The 20,688-nt window shown below is 31.2% G+C and overlaps 1 protein-coding gene across 1 annotated transcript in view; it reads left to right on the top strand.

The window, feature by feature from the left end:
• The first annotated feature begins 2,080 nt into the window (after window positions 1-2,080).
• The window catches only part of LOC132726350 (interferon-induced very large GTPase 1-like), a 30,150-nt gene continuing 11,542 nt past the window's right edge, over window positions 2,081-20,688 (top strand). The window contains exons 1-6 of the mRNA XM_060711661.1: window positions 2,081-2,253; window positions 10,754-10,949; window positions 15,028-15,216; window positions 15,743-15,811; window positions 16,226-16,354; window positions 18,080-18,160. Coding sequence (XP_060567644.1) covers window positions 10,763-10,949; window positions 15,028-15,216; window positions 15,743-15,811; window positions 16,226-16,354; window positions 18,080-18,160 — 655 coding nt within the window. The 5' untranslated portion in view covers window positions 2,081-2,253; window positions 10,754-10,762. The remainder of the gene's footprint in view (window positions 2,254-10,753; window positions 10,950-15,027; window positions 15,217-15,742; window positions 15,812-16,225; window positions 16,355-18,079; window positions 18,161-20,688) is intronic.

Raw genomic sequence — 20,688 nt, 5'->3', positions numbered from 1 at the left:
ATTACCATAAGCTGTAATGAAGGTAATACACATGATTACATTATCTTCTGTACGCCCTGCGGAATTATTTTGATTAACCAATAGCTGCAAGTTAGATATTTATAAAGACATATGTTTACCAATCAATTATGCTATACACATATAATAACCAATACAAAGCATCACTTTTCCACATTTATTACAACCAGATTACACATTTTAATTAGGGTTAGTAAGTAACATGTACTGAAATTTCTAATTGAACAAATAACTGCATTCGTTTAGGTATACAATGCAAATGCTATTATTTGGTAACTCTACTCGTTATTCTTGTTCCTTTTCCAAATGAGAATAAAAGAAATAAAATGCATTGTTTTTAAGCTCTTATTTATTTATCTTTTTAATTATTTATTTATTTATTTATTTATTTATTTATTTATCTATCTATCTATCTATCTGTCTATCTATCTATCTATCTATCTATCTATCTATTTATTTATTTATGTTTCACACTTCACTGGAATAAAAGTGTAGAACGCATTTTTCGGAAATGTATTTTTTTATTTAGGAAATAGCATTTGCAAGATTTGCTAGTGAATGAGAGGTGTTTTTTATACAGTCTGTCCGTCACTGACTTGCTGATTTCTCTGCACGCCTAAATAAATGCAAATACGTAGCTATAAGATAAAGATACTTTTAACCATTTAAATATGTTTATTTCTCTCCCATTCAGTCACCAAATGAAGCGTATAATTTACTATTTTAAAGCTATTTTGATCAATCGTTGCAAGTTTTGTCCTTCAAATATACTGCTTAATGCACCGGATGCGATATCAGCTTATCTGTGCAATTGAACGCCATGACCTGATTCTTTCTCCGTAGTTTTGTTATCTGAAACAACTCACATGTTCTAAAGACCAATTTTAAAACACGGTCAAACAGACGCTTTTGTCAAAAAATATTTTGCGAATTAAGTATGTCGAAACCAGACGTTTTACAGCATATTTACAAATTCGTATCTCAATGCTCTTGTCAACATAATCATACGACAACTTTGTTTCTATGTTACGACAAAGAATATATGCAATCATTCATAATAACGTTTCCATATGTAGTTTTCGTTATGTTTTCAATTATATATCTTGAAATAGTTATGTTTCCTTTTCAAATACTTGTACAAAATGTACATACAATTTGATTTACTAACTTTCAAACAAATTTATAGTTGTTTAAATGATAAATACCTTGACATAATAACAACAAGGCAAACATATTAACATTTTTGACATTATTATTATTTCTTATGTAAATATGTAATGGTTAGGATTAATAGTTTCTGTTCAAGTTTTTAGTTACATAATGACATTAATTTAATCAAACAAAAACGTCAAAAAAGGCAAACATGTAAATGTGGCAGGCTCGGTTTAATTGAACTTGTTCATGGACGGTACTGGAAAGTGCAAGACTCCGTTTGCGCCCGTTTACACCGCTTGAAACAATTTTAAATGAATAGTAAGTGAAAGATTAAATTATGAATTTAAAAACATGATTTTATGTGTTCATACGGCGGTCATCTTAAAACATTTATTGTCACACGTCAGTGCCATTCCATGAACAGCGGCGTATGGTCCAAAAAATAATAACATGCGTGGCATTAAATGAGAAAACAAGGCGAAACTAAATGAAATGGAATTTTGAAAGAGGATCAGATGTTATGAAGCCTGCAAATTGCAGATAAGCTGTCAAAAGACTAAATGTAAAAAAACAGGCAACGTATCCTACGTATCCAAACGGTGGTTCAATAGTATTCATTTGATCTATACTGGACCACTCAGCTAGGAAAAAGGAACCAGAAAGAATTAAAAGTATCATAAACACAAGAATGATATTAAAATACTGAAGGATTTTCAAGGTCCCTAACTGAATGAACGAGGCGACTTTTTAAGGCCTCGACACGGGAAACACAAAGTGAGATAAAATAAAGAACCCTAAAGACCTCACAATGGCCCAATTTTTAGAAAGGAAATAGTTAAGATAAAGATTGCAGATATGTCATTAAGCTAAACGACCTGAAGACATCCGATTGGTTATTATTTAGGATTCACGTAATGAATACAGTCTAGCTAAATCGTTGTTGAATTTGTACACCAGAAACAATGCGACAATAATCAAGACCTGTATATACACAATACTTGTAACTTGTGATGCAAGTCAATTTTGGATTATTTGAATATCCAGATAAAAACACACGTAGCTAGGTACAAATAATTTAAGGTATGTGATTCTTTTTAAATCGTTCTTATCACTTTTTGCATTTACTCTTTTTGCTCATACTATTCCGGATTATTTACTTTTTAAGAAAACGTTTGTTTTATTCAGTCTTAACCTTCAATGTTGAATTTTAGACGAGTGATGATAGTGGTAGAGAAGCCTAATATTGCTCAATGTCATAAGAGCGTCTGTACATTAGAAAAAATATATATATCAAGCTTGCAATAGATACACTATAGGAATTGTACATTACAGTTTTTGCAATCATGTTTTTTATTTCATTTTATTATTATTATTATTATTATTATTATTATTATTATTATTATTATTATTATTACCACTTTTTGTCTGACGATAAAATGCTTGAAAAAAAAATTTAGGTTACAAACTTACATATGGAAGGAATTACCCGCTGAAGTATAAGTATCTTGATGGCATGTTAAAATCTGAATGTTCCTAATTCATGTATGTTGATCACATTCTTATTCATGCATATAAGCCTTGTCCATCTATATAAAGAAATTCAAAATTATAAATGAATTATAAATCATAAGGAATAATATTGAAGATTGTAAATGCAGAAAATGTTTTAATGATTTTGATTTACCTCTTGTGCAAAATGGAAAGATACCATGTAGAAGTAAAAATTTTATATTGTATTTATAGAGATATGAATCATTTTTATAAACGACATGTCGTTATTTGATAAATGAATGTAGACCATATCCGTTCATGGATTATAACCTTGACCTGATATTAAAACATGATATAAAGAACTTTACCAGTCTGCATATGTTTGAGTGGAAATAACACTGCCGATCTCTTTCATAGTAGGAAAATCAACGTATTTTCTATGACCGTTATGGTTGTGTCTCTGTATGTTATTGTAAAACAAAAATAAAATTTGACTTACTTATTTTTAGTTAAAAGCATATATTATGTTAATTACTGATTGTTTAGTCAATTAACACATGTCTTGGACAATTGTGTTTTCATTAATTTTCATTTTTGGCATTATCTAGGATTTGTTGCATCACCTTACTATATCAACTTGCAATTACATGGCAATTGTGACTATTCATGATTTTCCAGTTTGTCTTTGATAATGTTGCAGTTAAGTTTCATTTAATGTGTACGCTTAAGTTAGGAACAATTGTTTTTAAAGGTAAAACGGGTCTTAAAAAATCTCAACATATAACAACAGATTTGCCAATGAATGGTAAATGTCAAGAAGGTGAAATTGTTAAAATCGTCGGGATTCCATGAATTGAAACATACCGTTACGAGTAGAGTTGACTTCCAAAACATGTCTTTTTCAAGTTATATCAGACGTACAATCAATTGTCATGTATAAGTTTCTATGCTATATTATCTACAGCTCGAATTTGCTATTCCTTTCATTATCTGTTTACATCAAAGGAACTCGAGAACGGGACCGCAGATTGCGGCACATATTTTCGATCGTGTAACGGTTTTAAAAACGTTTTATGGTACATCTAAATATCTTTTAGTATTATCCGAGTAAATGGCCTCATAAATATGTTATCAATTGAACCCAATCTGTCTCTTTTAAAACTGGTCAAATTTTACGGTATTATAAAAAAGACAAGAAGTGACATCCGCCATTCGCCGCAACGTTTTCGGCATGAGTGTTTCCCCTTTGGCTACAATTGATTACTTTTTTTTCAGAATTTTGTTCCCGTTATTTTTGTCAACTATCAGGTATCGTTCACGGTTTATTGTTTAAACGTGTTGACATGTATAGGCGGCATTTTAACGGTCGCATTCGTGTTTTGATTTGTTAACATGGAGAAAACAGACACTTTATTAATATGGTCCAACTGATTTTGCCTAACTGAAAAAAGGAATATTAAAACATGATACATAGATACATATTTTAGGCACTCATCTGGTATTCATTACTAGAAAAATTAAAGCAAACATCAAACATATCAAGGGGGATAACTTACGCCAAACGTTACGGTAAATGGCGGATGTCACTCCTTTTCTTTTTTCCATATACCGTAAATTTGACTGATTTTTAAATTAGCAGATTATATTAAATTGACATTTAAGAAATAACATCGGCCTAAGAGGTGTATATCGGCTATTTAACACCGGTTTGGATTTTTGAGGCGCAGGAATTGACCACGAAGGTCGTAAGCCTGAGTGGTTAATTTTTTCGCATCAAAACGACAAAACCGGTGTTATATAGCCGATATACAACTCTCAGGCCGATGTTATTTCGACTCCATCACTATAAAATAAGGAAGATCACTAATGTTATTTTTCCAAGCGGAAATATTTTCCGGTGCCGATTTTCGTATAACGCTGTTCGATTTTCGCACCCTACTGTTGCAAAGATATAGAAGTTATTAATTAAACAAAATAAATGATAAGAAAAAACGTTATTTTATCAAGTTTTCAACAATAAAAACTTACGTCGTATTGTGTTTACATCAGTGCCCCATTTATCATTCTTGTATGTATGAAATAACGTCAGCTTGTTTATGAATGAGTTGTTTACTTACGATGACGTCATTACGCTGCTTACGGATTGGCGCCGTTTTGTCAAAATATTTATTAACTGATATGGATCAAATATGTGGCGTTAGTGTATGCGAAATATTATTTCGGTATTGTATGAAAAGAAAACATTATAAGAACTGCTTTTAATTGTTGCTTTAAAAGGCTTTGTAAACTTTATAATCGAGGGTGAAAACATAAAAGCCGCATATACAAGTAGTCCCTTACCAGTGTTTATTGGCATTTGAACACCGGTTTTTCTCCTTCTTTGTTTATAGTGACAAAATTCCGTGGAGTGATAGAATAGATAATTAAAGACCACTCGCTCGCATAATATCAAAAGATATTCAAAGGTCGGACAAACAATATGTAAAGCCGGTACGGATTCGGATTTATGCGCCGCAATATGCGGTCCTGTTCCAGAGTTCCTATAGTTTACATCAATATTGACAAAAAGGAGTGTCGATAATTCTTATATAAAAGCATACTATTTTTCGCCAAAATCTTTAACTACCTAAACAATTACTCACTTCTTAACCGTTCGGCGAAATAGCGTAGTCGTTGAATGTTGACTTCGTCAGTGTAGAGACCGTGGTTCGATCCTTGGAAAAGGCATTTTTTCCTTTCTTTTATTTTTTGTTTTTATATATTTTTCTAAGAACACGTGAATTTATTTCATACAATACTTTTTTAGAACATTAAGTGTTACACACAATCGCTTTAAACAAGAAAAGTTAGAGGCAACACAGTCGTAATTATAGTGATACATGTGGAATGGAAGAAATTTGAATATATAAATATACAAATGAGCTGGAATTGTTAAAAGATATAACAAACTGAATTCAGAATTTTAAATAGAATTAAATTGACAATACTTTCTATCTGTTTGATGACTGTTAAAATGAAATACAATGTACAATCAATTTTGCTTAATCGTTATAAGTTTAACTTTAAATTGTACAAAATATTAAATTAATCACAGGTTTATAAAAGAGAATATGAAAATGTTTTCTGCAAATAAAAACCGTACAGATATAAAAATATTGCACAAATCAAGATTTGAACTTGAAAAAAAAAGCATTTTCTTTACTTGAACTCTTCATACATGTCATAATCTGAACTCTCTAACCATTACGCAACTCGGATTTACGTGTCTATATCTTTATATAGCAGTTAAAGTGCAAACTGTTATAACTGAATAACTTGCACAACCCATTATATCATAATTGTTTGACCGATTAATGTAAACGTTATTGTGTTCGACTTATAACTATTAAATTATCTAAAAATATACCGGTATGATAAATAATTTTCGTGCTTGGTGTATATAGTTAGTAGTAATAGTACAGTCCTTAATTATTACGTGCAAACTTATTCAAATTTCCTGAACTGTATGTACATATATGTATTCCGTACAAAATCGTGATAGAATATGGTTGAAAATACTTTGACTTTTGATAAGGCAACGAATCGTAATAAAAATAATAATCAATGAAATGTCTAAGACATTTCTTCAACATTTTATACAGGCGTGTTGTGAATTTTAATATGAAATGAAATATTAAGTAATAAAATGTTTTTTTAACAAAAATGAGAAATAAAGTAATTGAAAAAAAAGACAAAGCATGAAATTTTTAAAAAAATAGCAAATACAAAAAAACATTATATTGTTAATTTTACGAAAAAGTACAGCTCGGATTAATGCATTTCAACGAACATTTACAAATAACATCCTTACAAACGAAACTACGCCGACTGATGAAAATATATTTTATTTTGTTTATTTTTTAATATTTTTAAACAATATCACTACTTTGCTTGACTAGATATAATAACGGACATGTCACTCGATAATTATTCTAAATAAGCTGTATATGAGCATATTTATATCTTCTAAGATGTTTTTGTGTCACGGTTTAAAACTGTTCGCTATTTAGGGGAGATGATGTGTAAAGTGTCAGTTAGTAGAGTCGCAGAAGGGATTCCGAGGGTCGCGGGTTCTAGTCCCGATCAAGCTGCACATTTAATTTGTTTACCCTGTATGATGAATATTAGAATCGCGTACATTACACATTATTATGTTTATGAACTTGAGAGATATTTAAAACAAATATAAGACAAAATTCTTTTCTATTTTTTAAATCCATCAATTAATAAATAACACAATTTTACTAGGCATTGCATATTCATGGTTTGATTAAAATAAAAATGAAGAATAATTTTATTCAAGAATGAAATCATTAAAGCCGCGTCTTTCTTTTAATGTTTTTTTTTTAATTCTAGTACAGATATATTTAGTTACTTTACTTATAGGATAGAGAAGTTACTACCAAATGCAAATTTCTTTGAGCAATCAAAATAAAACGTTCAATTAAATTAGAAGCACATGCTTTTAATTTGTCAAAAATATGTTATATATCAATGTTCCTTATTACAACTAGAACTATCATAGCTATGATGATACGCCGCTAGGACTGCAATGGTGCACGTCGTTGATAATCAGTCTAATATGTATTAAAAGCTATGGTCTGGACAACTAAATATACTTATGTACTGAATATGATTTACTAAACAGATTTTTACTTCAATATCATGCAGAAGAGAGCAATGACTCGTAGGCAATACACTTTTCATTTAAGTCTATAAGATATGTCCACCATGAAAAAAGATCAGAATTTTCGATTAGTTTTTAATAGACAATGCCTTGAGTATACTTAAAGTCATGTCCCGGACGACCGGCCGTCTTGACGTTAGGACCAATGGACGGACGGACAGACAGTTAATGTCACGTTAGCTGGAAGATAAATATTTGTTTAAAAACTGCTATCTTTTGTTATAGATAATGTACTCTATTCTTTCAACTATGACATAAGAGCACATCATTACTGGTTATTTGACAATTTAAGATATATTTTAAAAAAAAACAATTACCTCCCTTACACCAACCGAATTTATTCTTTCCGAAGAACGACTTTACAATAAATATAACTTTTCATGAGCAACTCTCCCAGCAACAACCAACTATTAATATTTTATTGTTCTAAAACAGTTATTTAATTTAATACATTTGCGTGTATCGGGTATTGTCTGTAGAGATCATGAAGCCTGCAAAATTTGTATTTGAAAACTGTTTGTAGTTAAACAATTACGATTTTATGGTCTGGCAGATTGACTGAAATAATAGTTAAAGGTTTGAAGTAACCAAACCAAGATTTTTTTATTTCTTTTAGACATTTTGTTCAGTTACTATTTTATTTGGCCAGATACTAAGTACTTTCCTATTCTTTACAACAGGATTGTGCATTTTTTTGTTCTTTTGGACAAATTGTTATGATTAAAACTGACTTTAAATCTAGCTTTATATTTGGTCTATAAAGGTATAGTGTCGTTAGGTTTTTTTCATTCAGAAAAATCTCTTGATTTAGGAAAATTAAACATGTCAGTATGACAGTTGATGGCGCATATCTGTTAAATATGGCCAAACTTTAACTACTTACGAGTATTTACAATTTAAAGGTGAAACATTTTGTTTAGTTTTTTTTTTGGCGTGATATACGATCATTCATCCTAACTAGTTCTGTATTGGGATATGCTAAAAATAAGTTTAAAATATTTTATGCATGTATTACCAGGTCATTGACAAATCAAACACAACTTTTACAACCAAATTATGTTTAGGTGTTTAAGTTAGAAAATCATTAATATATATTTTCTCTATGTTTTACAGTTATTTCACTGTTTAGTATTGCCAGAGCAATGGGAAGTCATCATAAAATGTTCGCCCGAAATATTTTATTACATTATAATAGTTATATAAAGATAATTAAATTTGACTATCGATACATTCTTCGTCAATGTAGTTTAATTCCATTGCTTCCGAGGTATATCAGTTGTTCGATTGTTTTATACACACAACAACATGTGTTATGGCAACTGTAATAATTTGACGCGTAATGTTGCCCACGTGCATCTGCTGGTAGTGCAAGTTGTCACTCAATACTTGTACAATTATTATTTAATAACGTTGAAATGTATAATGCTACAACCACTTTGAAATGATTGCATGGTTTTACAAGATATTTTACATTTCATTCCATTGGATATTCAACTTAGTTCAGCACACTGTCCAACACAATTGAGGCTGGTTATAATACATGGGGGAAAGGTATTTATGAAGCCCTTGCTGCTAAGGCAGGACATCGGCACCCCAAAACCATGGACGAAAAATCTTATGTGAGAAAATATTTCTCTACATAATTTGCATAAAATCGATATATTCTATCCCATATAGCCTCAGTTTTAATTTTTACAAGTCCTCTCTGTCATTTATATAGTTCGAAAATCCCTATAAAGTAATTTTAATTGAAGTAACACAGTTGTATCAAAATATCAAAACCGTATAGAAGTGTATAACAAAAAGGTCATTATACGTTTTAATGAGAGCAATACTGATTCAACTTGGCACGTATACAGCTGCAAATATTACATAATTTGATGTTTTTTTTATGGCAGCCGTTATAAAAACGGTATTTCTTAAAGGTATACGTGACCCTTAAGAAGAAAGTGGTCATATATCTTGTAAAATAAAATAGAAAGATTAATCATAATATATGTGTGAAACACGAGGCTTTCTTATTTGTACAAGGGGACGTAAGACCCACCCCCAGCCCCCAGAGTATATATCAGATTGCCGAATGTTGGTTGTTCTTTCTTTTTTGTATCATAGTCAAACATAAAAAACATGTTCCCTGTTGTCACAATATGAAGCCCCCAAAAAAGTAATCAATGAACGAGCATACGAATATGATATTTCTATCGCTAGCCGTCACAATAAGTAAACTTTAAAAACTCTAGCGCTAAAAATTGGAAAAAGTCATCGACATCTTCTCTTTACCACATAGTTGATTGTAAGTGTACCTAAAAATATCACTATGTAATTGATAACACATAGTCTTAAATAGTTTGTTCTTTGTTAAAATGAGCAAAAACGAAATTTCAACATAAACTGCTTGAATGTGAGAATGAACAGGTGATCATGGTGTTTATAAAAATACCACGAGATAGTGGTTCATTATCTTTTTGCCACTTGAAAAATAAAACTAGTGCATTATTGATAATATACAAATATTTGTAATTTCCTACAGCTATACATATGATACAAATGGTCTTTTCCAGTCTAATAAACATACATTAGAACTTTTTACGTTTACGGCATTTACGTGTTACACCATTGGTAAACTACCATTTTACTCGTTAGATAGATAATTTCAAAGTCTGAAGTTCACTGAATTGTATATTGATAACATGCTTGACAATTAAGTAGATTGTTTGTTTTCAGCACACTTTAAGTATGTATTATGTTCATTAAACATTATTATTTTCCAATTTTTGGTTTACGAATGTAAGTTAAACTTTCGCAACTATTGTTTGATAATATGTTCTTCCCTTACATTGAAGGATATATTAATATACATCTGCGCTAAAAAGGCGCATGGCGTTCTTGAAAATGTTACACAATTATTTTATGGTTTTATATCATAACATGATGCTCAAATTAAGATTTATCAATTTTGTAAGTTCCAAAACCATTATCTATAAAGATATTACCGAATTTTACATTCATGTAAATAAAGAAAGGTAAAAAAAAAAATTCTATAAAGAATAAGTCAATTTTTTCAATCAGAAATTAATGCATATATATTTTAATGATTACATGTAATATGTAACATATTATTCGAAAAAATTGTTTTATAAGTATAATTATATACGTATATATTATTTCATTTAAGTGTGGTATACAACCTCAATTACAACATACAGGATCTTTTGTCATCTGCCGGTGAATATCACATCATATTCAATGGCTCACTAGTCAATAATTGTATATTACATTTCACTTTCTTACGGAACATACATCAATAGTGTTTTATTCATAAAAACATATATTTGTAAAACTCATGATGTGTCCTTTTTTCAGAATATTATAATGGGTGTCGATATACAAACTTATCGTGGAAGAATTGGTTGCTTCAGTCGAAACTTTGGTACAGATGTAATAATTGTCCAATATACAGTCAACTGTACCCGAGGAATAAAGACTATTGGGGCTGTCGTATTCATAGGTATTTTGTTGCTCTTGGCTGGTATTGAGCAAAATCCGGGACCGATTTCAGGTAAATATAGCCACCGTAAAAACCTTTTGCGATCATGTTATGTTCATAACAGTTCCGCGCAGGTGCTTATTAGCTTTTCCTGGAATATTTACTTTATTTTGAAAAATAGAATTATGAATAGTGTCAAAATATCGTCCGGCAGTCATAAAACATAGCTCATTTTATAACGTGCAATTTGTAATATACTCCGGCTCTAAGCCGATATTCTTGGATAATCTAACTAATAATAAAAACACCATTTAAGGTCACGCCATTTATTATCAAACTATTAATCTCCAAACTAAAGAGTATTAAGAGTATTAAAGAACGACAACTATTGTACTCAAGTTTTACATACAAGACTGGAAGAGTTAACTTTCTTGAATACTTAATACACTACATTCCTCCCCTTATTAAATATGAAACCCTTAATTGTTTTTCAAGCATAACACATATAAATCTGTTTATTAATTACAAAAGTTTGTCAGAGTTAAAATGCAAAACCTTATTCATTTATAACATAACACAAAATTCTTTAACTTATGAACATTTTAAACAAAATAAAAACACATTGTAATGTAAATATTTTTACAAATACAGTTAATAATACAATGTACCTCATTGTTAAAAAAACCCAAAGTTTAACTTTATGTATATGAACTTTCAGTTATTTCTTATCCATTACAAAGTCTTCATATCTCTTAGGCAATGTTTTTACTCTTGATGGTCTTGTCATCATCTTTGTAGGTGTTACACTTTTAGTTTTTATCGGAATTGCTTCCCTTTCTATAGACACATTTGGATTACTGTGAATTGAATCTTCTCCATTCTCTTTCTCATTTTCAACTAAATTTTCTACACTCTCATTAATAAACTTTTCATTTCTCAAATCAACATTTCTCTGAACAGAATTTTCAAGCACATTTCTTTTTTCTGATTGAACATATTCATTTTGCGACACATTTTCATCTATATTAGCACTACAACTTTCATTGAATTTTTTTCACATGTGATACATTTCTTGAATATATAGCTCCATCCTTGGATTCTATCATGACACTATTCCCTTGCCTTTTGGTCACTAACATTGGCTTTGGATTGAATACTGTAGATAACTTATTTTGTTTCCTTTGTTTCACTAATACACTATCTCCTTCTTTGATATCACTCTCCTTAGCTTGTCTTTGTCTGTCCGCATATATTTTCCCTTTTCCTTTCATTTCGCTGTCTCGATCCCTTACTTCTTGATCATAATTCATATACAAAAAATCTGAAATATCTGGAATTTTTGTTCTTATGTTTCTCCGAAACAACATGTAGGCTGGCGAGACACCAGTTGTACTATGTGGAGTTGATCTATACATCATCAAGTAAGTCTGTAGATCCTCTTGCCAATCTCGATTATCTGCATGTGATATTCTTATACGTTTCATTATTGATTTATTCTGAATTTCGACTTCCCCATTTGCTTAAGGCCATAACGGTGTTGTGTTTCTATGTTCTATATTATGTGTTTCTAGATATTCATTTAGCTCTTTACTGTTGAAATTCTGAGCATTATCTGTTTGTATTGAAATTGGCAGTCCATGTACCGCTTTCACTTTCTCTTCAGATAGTCCTACTCCATATTTTGACAAAACAATACCCATGAAATCAATGTGAGACATGTTAAACTGACACTTGTCTAAATTTAAAGTCAATCCCTTATCTTGTTATCTCTGTAATAATGCATGTAGTCTAGCATCATGTTCCGCAGTATCTTTTCCATGTACAATCATATCGTCAAAGACATTGTTAACGCCTAACAATCAACTTAACACTTGTGAAAGTACCTTGTTGTATATTTCTGGTGCACAACTTATTCCAAACAAAAGTCTTTTATATCTATACATTCCTCTATGAGTCATGAATGTAGTTTATAGACTAGTTATCTCCCTTGATTGTGTATCCAGTTCAATTTGGTGATACGCCATCTTAATGTCTAGCTTTGAAAATACAGCTGAACCATTCAAATCTTGCAAACCTCTTCTGTTGTTGGTATAGGGTATCTTTCCCGAATTACAGCTTCAATTGCACGCCTCATATCTACACATAGTCTGACTCCTTCTTTCTTAGGTACTACAACAATTGGACTAACCCAATTACTTGGCGAATCTACTTTTTCTATTATATCTAATTTTTCTAAATTATCAAGTTCTTTGTCCAGTTTTTCACGTAAACCATATGGAATTCTCCTTAACGGTTGAATAACAGGATCAACATTCTCATTCACGGGAATATGTAATTGAAAATCTTTCAATTTTCCTACTCCATTAAAGCAATTTGGAAATTTCTCCCTCAGTTTAGTTTTTGTCCACTTTCTACATTTAAAGTGTTTATGTTACAATCTGTAGAAATCTTTAAAAGTCCTAATTTCACAGATGTACCTTTACTAAGCAATGCTTTACCTTTCTCTTCAATGACCAGAAATTCAGCTTCTTCCCGTTTGTCATTCACTGAAATAACCGTAATGAAACATCCTGCAACTGTTAATGGTTTCTTATGTCCATATGCATAAACTTTCTTGTCTGTTAAACTTGACTTACATTTCACTTTATTTTGTTTCAATTTTTCCCACAATTCCCGATCAATTACGTTTACAGAAGCTCCAGAGTCTACAATCACAGGTACCATAATGCCTCCAATATTTACATTAATCTTCATTCTTGCATGACAATTCACTAACTGTTCACTAACATAATCCGAATCTTCGGAATCATTTTGTTCTTCATCACAATTCACTTGAAGAACTTTATTCTTACTATTAGATTTCCAGTATTTAGGTTTACCCATACATTTTGATTTACAATATCTTTCTAAATGTCCAACCTTTTTGCATTTCCGGCAGGTTTTTCTTTTAGCGGGGCAATGTGGATCTGATTTGATATGTCCTTCATGTCCAAATGCAAAACATAATACTTTATTTTTACACCCATAATTTACATGCATTCTGCTGAATTTTGTGAACACTTTATTCACATGTTCATGATTTGTTGATGTTGTTTGTTCCATCGCAATAGCTTGAGATTCGGATGCTTCTAAAGCAATAGCAATCTGTCTACATTCATCTAATGATGGATCATCTTTTTCTAACAGTTTTCTTCTCAATCTTTGTGAATAACACTTTTTAATTAATTGATCACGAATTTTTCTTCAATATTATGAAAATTACAGTTCACAGCTTTCTGCCTCAATCTTGTTATATACTGGTCAACTGATTCATTTGGTAGCTGTGCAATTCCCCTGAATTCAGACCTCTCAAATGCAGAATTCACTTTCGGTTTAAAGTACGTATCCAACACTTTCTTCGCAACCTTATATACATCCTCTCCCTCACCAGGATCTGGCACTTCCTGTGTGAAGAAAATGTCCTGAACACTTAGGCCTGCTGAATGCAATAACAAAGCCTTCTTTTGTGCGGCGTCTTTTACACCTTTCCCTTCAGCGTAAAGTTCAAAACTTCTCAACCAACGAGTCCAACGAAAACCCAACGTTGAACGATCACCAAGTTCAAATGGCAAAATACCAGAAATGTCCGATAAATTTACAGCAGCCATCCCGTAAACATCAAAATGAAGGTCTTATTAATCCTCGTCGCCAAATATTTATGTAATATACTCCGGCTCTAAGCCGATATTCTTGGATAATCTAACTAATAATAAAAACACCATTTAAGGTCACGCCATTTATTATCCAACTATTAATCTCCAAACTAAAGAGTATTAAAGAACGACAACTATTGTACTCATGTTTTACATACAAGACTGGAAGAGTTAACTTTCTTGAATACTTAATACACTACACAATTATTAGAGGAAAAATGGACATATCTTAGTTTAAGTAAGAAGCAACTTGTCAATCTATTGCAATCCAGGAATATACAATTTTATCTAATGGCCACTACGAAACATGCTAACATGTAATAAAGTATTTCAACAGCAACGAAATCAGGACAGTAAATCAAAATGATGAAAGTTTCTTAAAATATTAGATTCGAACAAAGAGAAGCTTCGAGTTTTTTTTAAATGTCAATCGTATCAAGTATAGATCATTCTTTTAGAGTCAACGTCTGAACGGACGCCTGCAAATGCTACAATTCTTAAAGTTTGTGGTTTACCAAAACACATTGGGATAGATTCTTTGATAAACTCGTTTGAAAATACAAGGCGAGAAGGGGGTGGCAAGGTTTTAAGAGTGGAAATCGATGAGAATGAATCATCTGCTCTTGTTGAGTTTGAGGAGGCGGAAGGTCAGTTGTTACATTCATAGTTTCAAACAAATTGCGTGGCTGTTATATACCGATGTCTACTTAATGCAAGAGTTTTTGTCCGCAAATTGTTCCTCAACAAAAGCAAATATTGAAATTTAAGGACAGATAACTCAAAAAGGAGAGATAACCGAAAAGGCTTCGCTTTATATCTTGACTTAGTGATATTGTAAGATTTTGCAAAAATAATGTTGTCTTTTTTCTGTCACAGTCCGTTTTGTTTATTATGTTTTCATGAGTCAATTATGTCATTGAAAGGTTCACTGAGTGAAATTATGATTTTATTGTCAGATATCCAGGGATTCTGTGAACAAAAAAACCTAGTTATAAATATATTATTAGGCATCCGGTTGTGTCAGGTAATCAAAATATTAAAAATGCATAACATATAGGTATTTGTGCTTGAGGGAAGATAGTGAATATAAAATTAAAAATGAAAAAATATATGGGACATGCTTAGTCATGACTTGTTTACAATTGAATTATACCATGTCTCGATTTTTTTCAGCTTTACAGTTAGCGCTGAGGAAAAGACCAATTCAGATAGAGGGTAAAGATGTATCTGTTGAAATATACAGTGAGTGATTAGTGTTAAAAGAATGTCACTTTATAGAATGAAAAACGTTCATCAAAAATAACACCCGTATTTAAGTAATGGTAGCGTTATATTGCCAGTCAGAGATTACTTCTTATCATTAAAGAGGCCCATGCTTATGTCCAAAAGCACACAATATAAAATTTGAAAATCTCATGTTGATCATCTTTGGCACATTAAGCGGAAATGTATGAGATACAAACAGATAAATATACCAAGATTTAAATATAAATCTTTGTTTCGTTTGGTTACTTTTCAGTTAAAGAGCATTCCATTGTTAGTTCATTTTACGCAATAAAAACGAGTGAGTGAATTATCTGAAACTAGGTACACACTTTATTGGTAAAAACCTACATTAAATTGTATAAAATCACGAAAACATATTGAACATTTCAGTTGATGAAGGTTGTATGGGTGATGATAATAATAGCCAACAAATGGACCGTGCTGGTGAAATCTTTGCAGATAACCCCAACGATCTAGAATTAGGTTCCGATTTTGAGCATGTAAATAAGTCAGGCGCAGGTATGTGTGTTTTAATCATTTAGGTTTTCATTTTTTATTTATTAGGCATAATATTTTCTTATCTCGATTACTTTGCTGAACATAAATCAAATTGAATATAATTGGCAGAAAAACTATGTGTAACATTTTATCGCTAACCTGTATTCGCAGTATTAACTAATAACTATTAGTTGTAGTTTGCTTGTATTTTACGTAATATATATAACGTCCGCCAGGCTGTATTTATCATCGTTTGTATGTAAAATTTGTTAAACGGTTTGGTAGATGAAAGGTCATAGCTGAATTGTGTATGAAGACAGTAATAACTTTTCATATTGTATATTTATTCTTTTTATAGGAAGAAAGACTCCTTCTGCATTTCGGCAGGAATTATGAAAATATGTCTGCATAAATAATAAGCGCCCTCGATTGGTCATCCATCTATTCGAGCTGCTTTTAGCAAAATTTGAGAAAATGGTCTTTCCTTGTGTCTGGCAAGAAAACAAATTAAAGTGAACGGGATGTAGTAGTTTAATATACAGGATTTAGTATTGGAATAATCCCATTTCAGACTAAAACATCTAGAAATTAGACGAAGATGCAGATTTATTTAGTAAATTATCTAATTTATTAGTGTTTTTGAGCCTAACAGAAAAACATTGTTTATTTTCTTTTTTCACACCATCACAACTGAAGTATAAGATGGAAAGTCTCTGTGATTATTTATAAGACATAATGAAGTGTCTTCTGAACAACTCAATGAATGGACATGGTCCGATTTTGGGGAAATATAAACTTATCTACACACAAGTCAGGTCAATAACTGATCAGAATCTTAATTGATTTATTTCTAAAAAACAGCATTTGCATGTGTCTCCCATAAATTTTGGCCGCCTTGAATGAGCTATATGTCGACTTGGAATTGAGACACTTGAGAAAAGTTATGTTTTGACGAGTTTAATTTGACAGTTTTTTGAACTTTTAGATTCAACGTTCACGATCAACTAAACGTATGCTTCCACGATGCTGTGTAACCTTAGTGCATAAATATATGTGGCCAGCTATTATCATCTTTAGTTCTCAATGCAAAACTCAACACATGATTTCATATTGTTTCGTACAAATTATAGAATTCTACTGTAATGTTCTACCAATTGATGATAAAATAAGCTTTGCAGAGTTGTACATTTTTCCTACTTACTCAAAGTCAGGCATAAAAAGTAGTCTAACAGGACGGAAACGGTTTATCGGTTTACCATAATTATATATTCATATTGCATTTTTTATTTTTTATTAATTTTATGAAAATGTTTCACTTTACGATGACTACTCGTGGCAACGATCGTTATTCATTCGTCAGCTTACGTGTATGCTAAAAAAGAATAAGTTCAGTCTTGCATAAAATGGCATTAGTTTACCTACTTAAACCAGTACATTCGCTAACAGTTTTTCATCTACACCCCGTACACAACCTGCTTAACTGTGTACACAAAACAAGACCGTCTTCCGTAAATTTTGCTAAAAGCAGCTCGAGTTGATAAGTGACCACTCAAATGCAAGTAGCAGAAAATCTATACTTTGTATTATAGACTTCCTTCGATACAACAAACGTATTTTAGGTTTGATTTAATGGTTAATATCAACGTCGTTCGCAAACTGGAACAAAAACGCTACAATTTATCGCAAATTTAGCGAAAAGTATTAAATTTGAAAAAAAAAATCAAAGACTGTTTTCTTTTGTTGTAGTTGCTAAAGTGACATCAACTGTAAAACATGCGTGTTTAAAAGTATATAGAAAAGGTGTAGGATTTTTCAAGGCTGGTAAAGGTAAACTTACATGCTAGTTCTAGTTAATTTTTATAGTGATATTGATATTTGAATGGTTTTTACTTGGGTATGGTTGTTTATGTGATGGGATCAAACAGGGTGTAGATAGACTGTATTCAATTTTCAAGTTCCGATGCATTCTTTGACAAATTGAAGTATTGCCCATCTTCAAACCATACACATTCATTTTCGTTGGTTGTAAAACTACTTTATACGTCTGTAATAATAACTTTAAACATTATTCGTAAGTTTTAATAAAATCCTTTGTATTTGTAAAAAATATATCTAAAGGAAATAGGAAAAGATACGGGAATAATTTATTTCCAGTGCTCGCAGATATCAATAATTTTCTTTGATCTGAGCCTATAAACTTGAATGAAGTTTGAAATTCACTACAGTTTATCATGTTTATTATGTACCTACTTTCAGTGTGGGAAAAGTCTTATTTTGGGTTTATTAAAATGTAAACAATTGATTCCTTTTATGATCTAAGAGTTAATCACTTTTCTTTTTTTTCTTTTGGAATCTGGTTCTTTGAAGATATACTATGCTTAAATTTGATATTAGAAAATATTGATAATTGCTACAAAGTTTCTTTGTAACTATAAAATAAACATGTATTTACTTCACATGAAGTAAAAAAGAAACATTAATACTTATACACAATCTAGGTGGTCACAATATCATTAAATAAACTGGCATTTTTTAAGTAAGGACCAACTTTACTTGATCTGTAATAGGGAAGGCAGCTTCCAATACATAGTTTATTCATTCTTTTAGTTATGAAAGACATATTCAGTAAGAATGTTATAGATTTCAATAAATTTCCATGATATATATATTTTACCCAAGGATGTGGGTTTAGCAAACTAATTTGGTTATTTACATGTCAGACAAATGCTAAAGGATTAGACAAACAATTATTTCATCATGCGGTATATTTCTGCATTTTGACCGTATTTGTTTATCTTGTTTCTGCTGCGTGTTCCCTCTTGTTGATGTACTTTGATTTAGCATCTGTGGATCCTTCAAAATTCAAAATTGTACTAGTTCATGTTAAATGTTGAATTCTGCTTAAGCCGCTGCTATGGGGCGTGGACGGTAGTTTGCACTTGACAGTACCGTCCATGAACAGGCTCAATCAAACCGAGCCTGCAACATTTTCAGTTTTGCCGTGTTGGACTTTCTTTAGGGATTCTTATTTTCTCTATTTTACCATAAGTATTTGTTGTTTTTGCACTGATTTTCCATTGGATCTGATATAATCTACATCTTGTTTTCTATTCATCATTTAACAATGATTTTTGTCATTTCTTGGGCTTTTCCTTGTGGTCGTGTTAACCTAAATAGTGTCCTTCATCTATTAGATTGTTTTCCAAGATACGACTTGGTTTTGAATATCAAGTCATTTTCTAAACCAAATGGAAATCAAAGTGTTCTTAAAAATTAACTTTAAATTTTAAATCTTACCAGTTTGTTGCTTTAATGTTGAATTCTAATTAAACCGCTGCTACAATGGCGTTGACATTTTTAATTTTTAATTGTGTCGGGGTTTTTTTGGCATTCGTCACAAATTCTGTTTGTTTTTTTCTTTATCTTTATACCACATCAGTGTTATTTCTGCCATGTGGAGGGCGTAAAAAGTCGTTTATATATATTTAATTAAATATGTTATATTTTCGATTCCTCAAGATCGTTCATCACGACCTTATTGTTGTGTGTACGTCTGTGAGGTACTTTACGTTTACGTTTCTTTTCCATTCCATTTTCTCCAGTTCGTATAGTTCCGGCCACGTGTCACATAGAACGTTTCATGATAACCGACATATGAACTCATCTGCGGATGTTTATAAATTCAAAATTTTATCTTTTTTTTGTTTACTTGTTGAATTCTGCTAAGGTTGGCGTGAACGGTAAAACAAAATATGAAATAAAGTGAAATTTGAACTTTCCAATACCGTCGATGAACAGACTATATCAAACCGAGCCTGCTAAATTTTCAATTTTGTCGTTTTGGACTTTCTTAAGGGATTTCTTTTGTCTCTATTTTATTGCCCCATCACTTTTTCTTTCCGTGTTGAGGTCGTTTATAGTCGTCCCGTTCTTATATTCAATGATATTATGTTTTCGATCCATTAAAAACATTCAGCACGGAATCATTGTTGTGTGTACATGCCTATGGTATTTTTAGTTTCTTCTGTTCGACCTTTTTTTCTACTTGCGTGGTTCCAGTATTCATATTTGAATATTGTATACTTACCCCTAAAATAGGGAATCTGCTTTTTAAGTTTGTCTTTTGACGTCTTATCTGTAATTTGCATGCTTCATAGCCTCCAATCCCCTTTCAAATTCCATTTTGTTTTGTTCGACTACTTTTTTTCTCATTTTGTCACATATATTCTGTTACATTGGGACCAAAGGCCGATTGTCATGGAATAGTAGGAAAGTGTCCATTGAATGTTTCATATGAACACATCTGCAGATATTTCTAAATTCAATATTAATATGTCCAATGTTTGTGTTTACTT

This window comes from Ruditapes philippinarum, unplaced genomic scaffold, assembly GCF_026571515.1.
Source record: "Ruditapes philippinarum isolate M1 unplaced genomic scaffold, ASM2657151v2 ctg1499_1_1_1_1, whole genome shotgun sequence".
NCBI classification, from domain to species: domain Eukaryota; kingdom Metazoa; phylum Mollusca; class Bivalvia; order Venerida; family Veneridae; genus Ruditapes; species Ruditapes philippinarum.
This window is presented reverse-complemented; position numbering and strand designations above follow the sequence as displayed.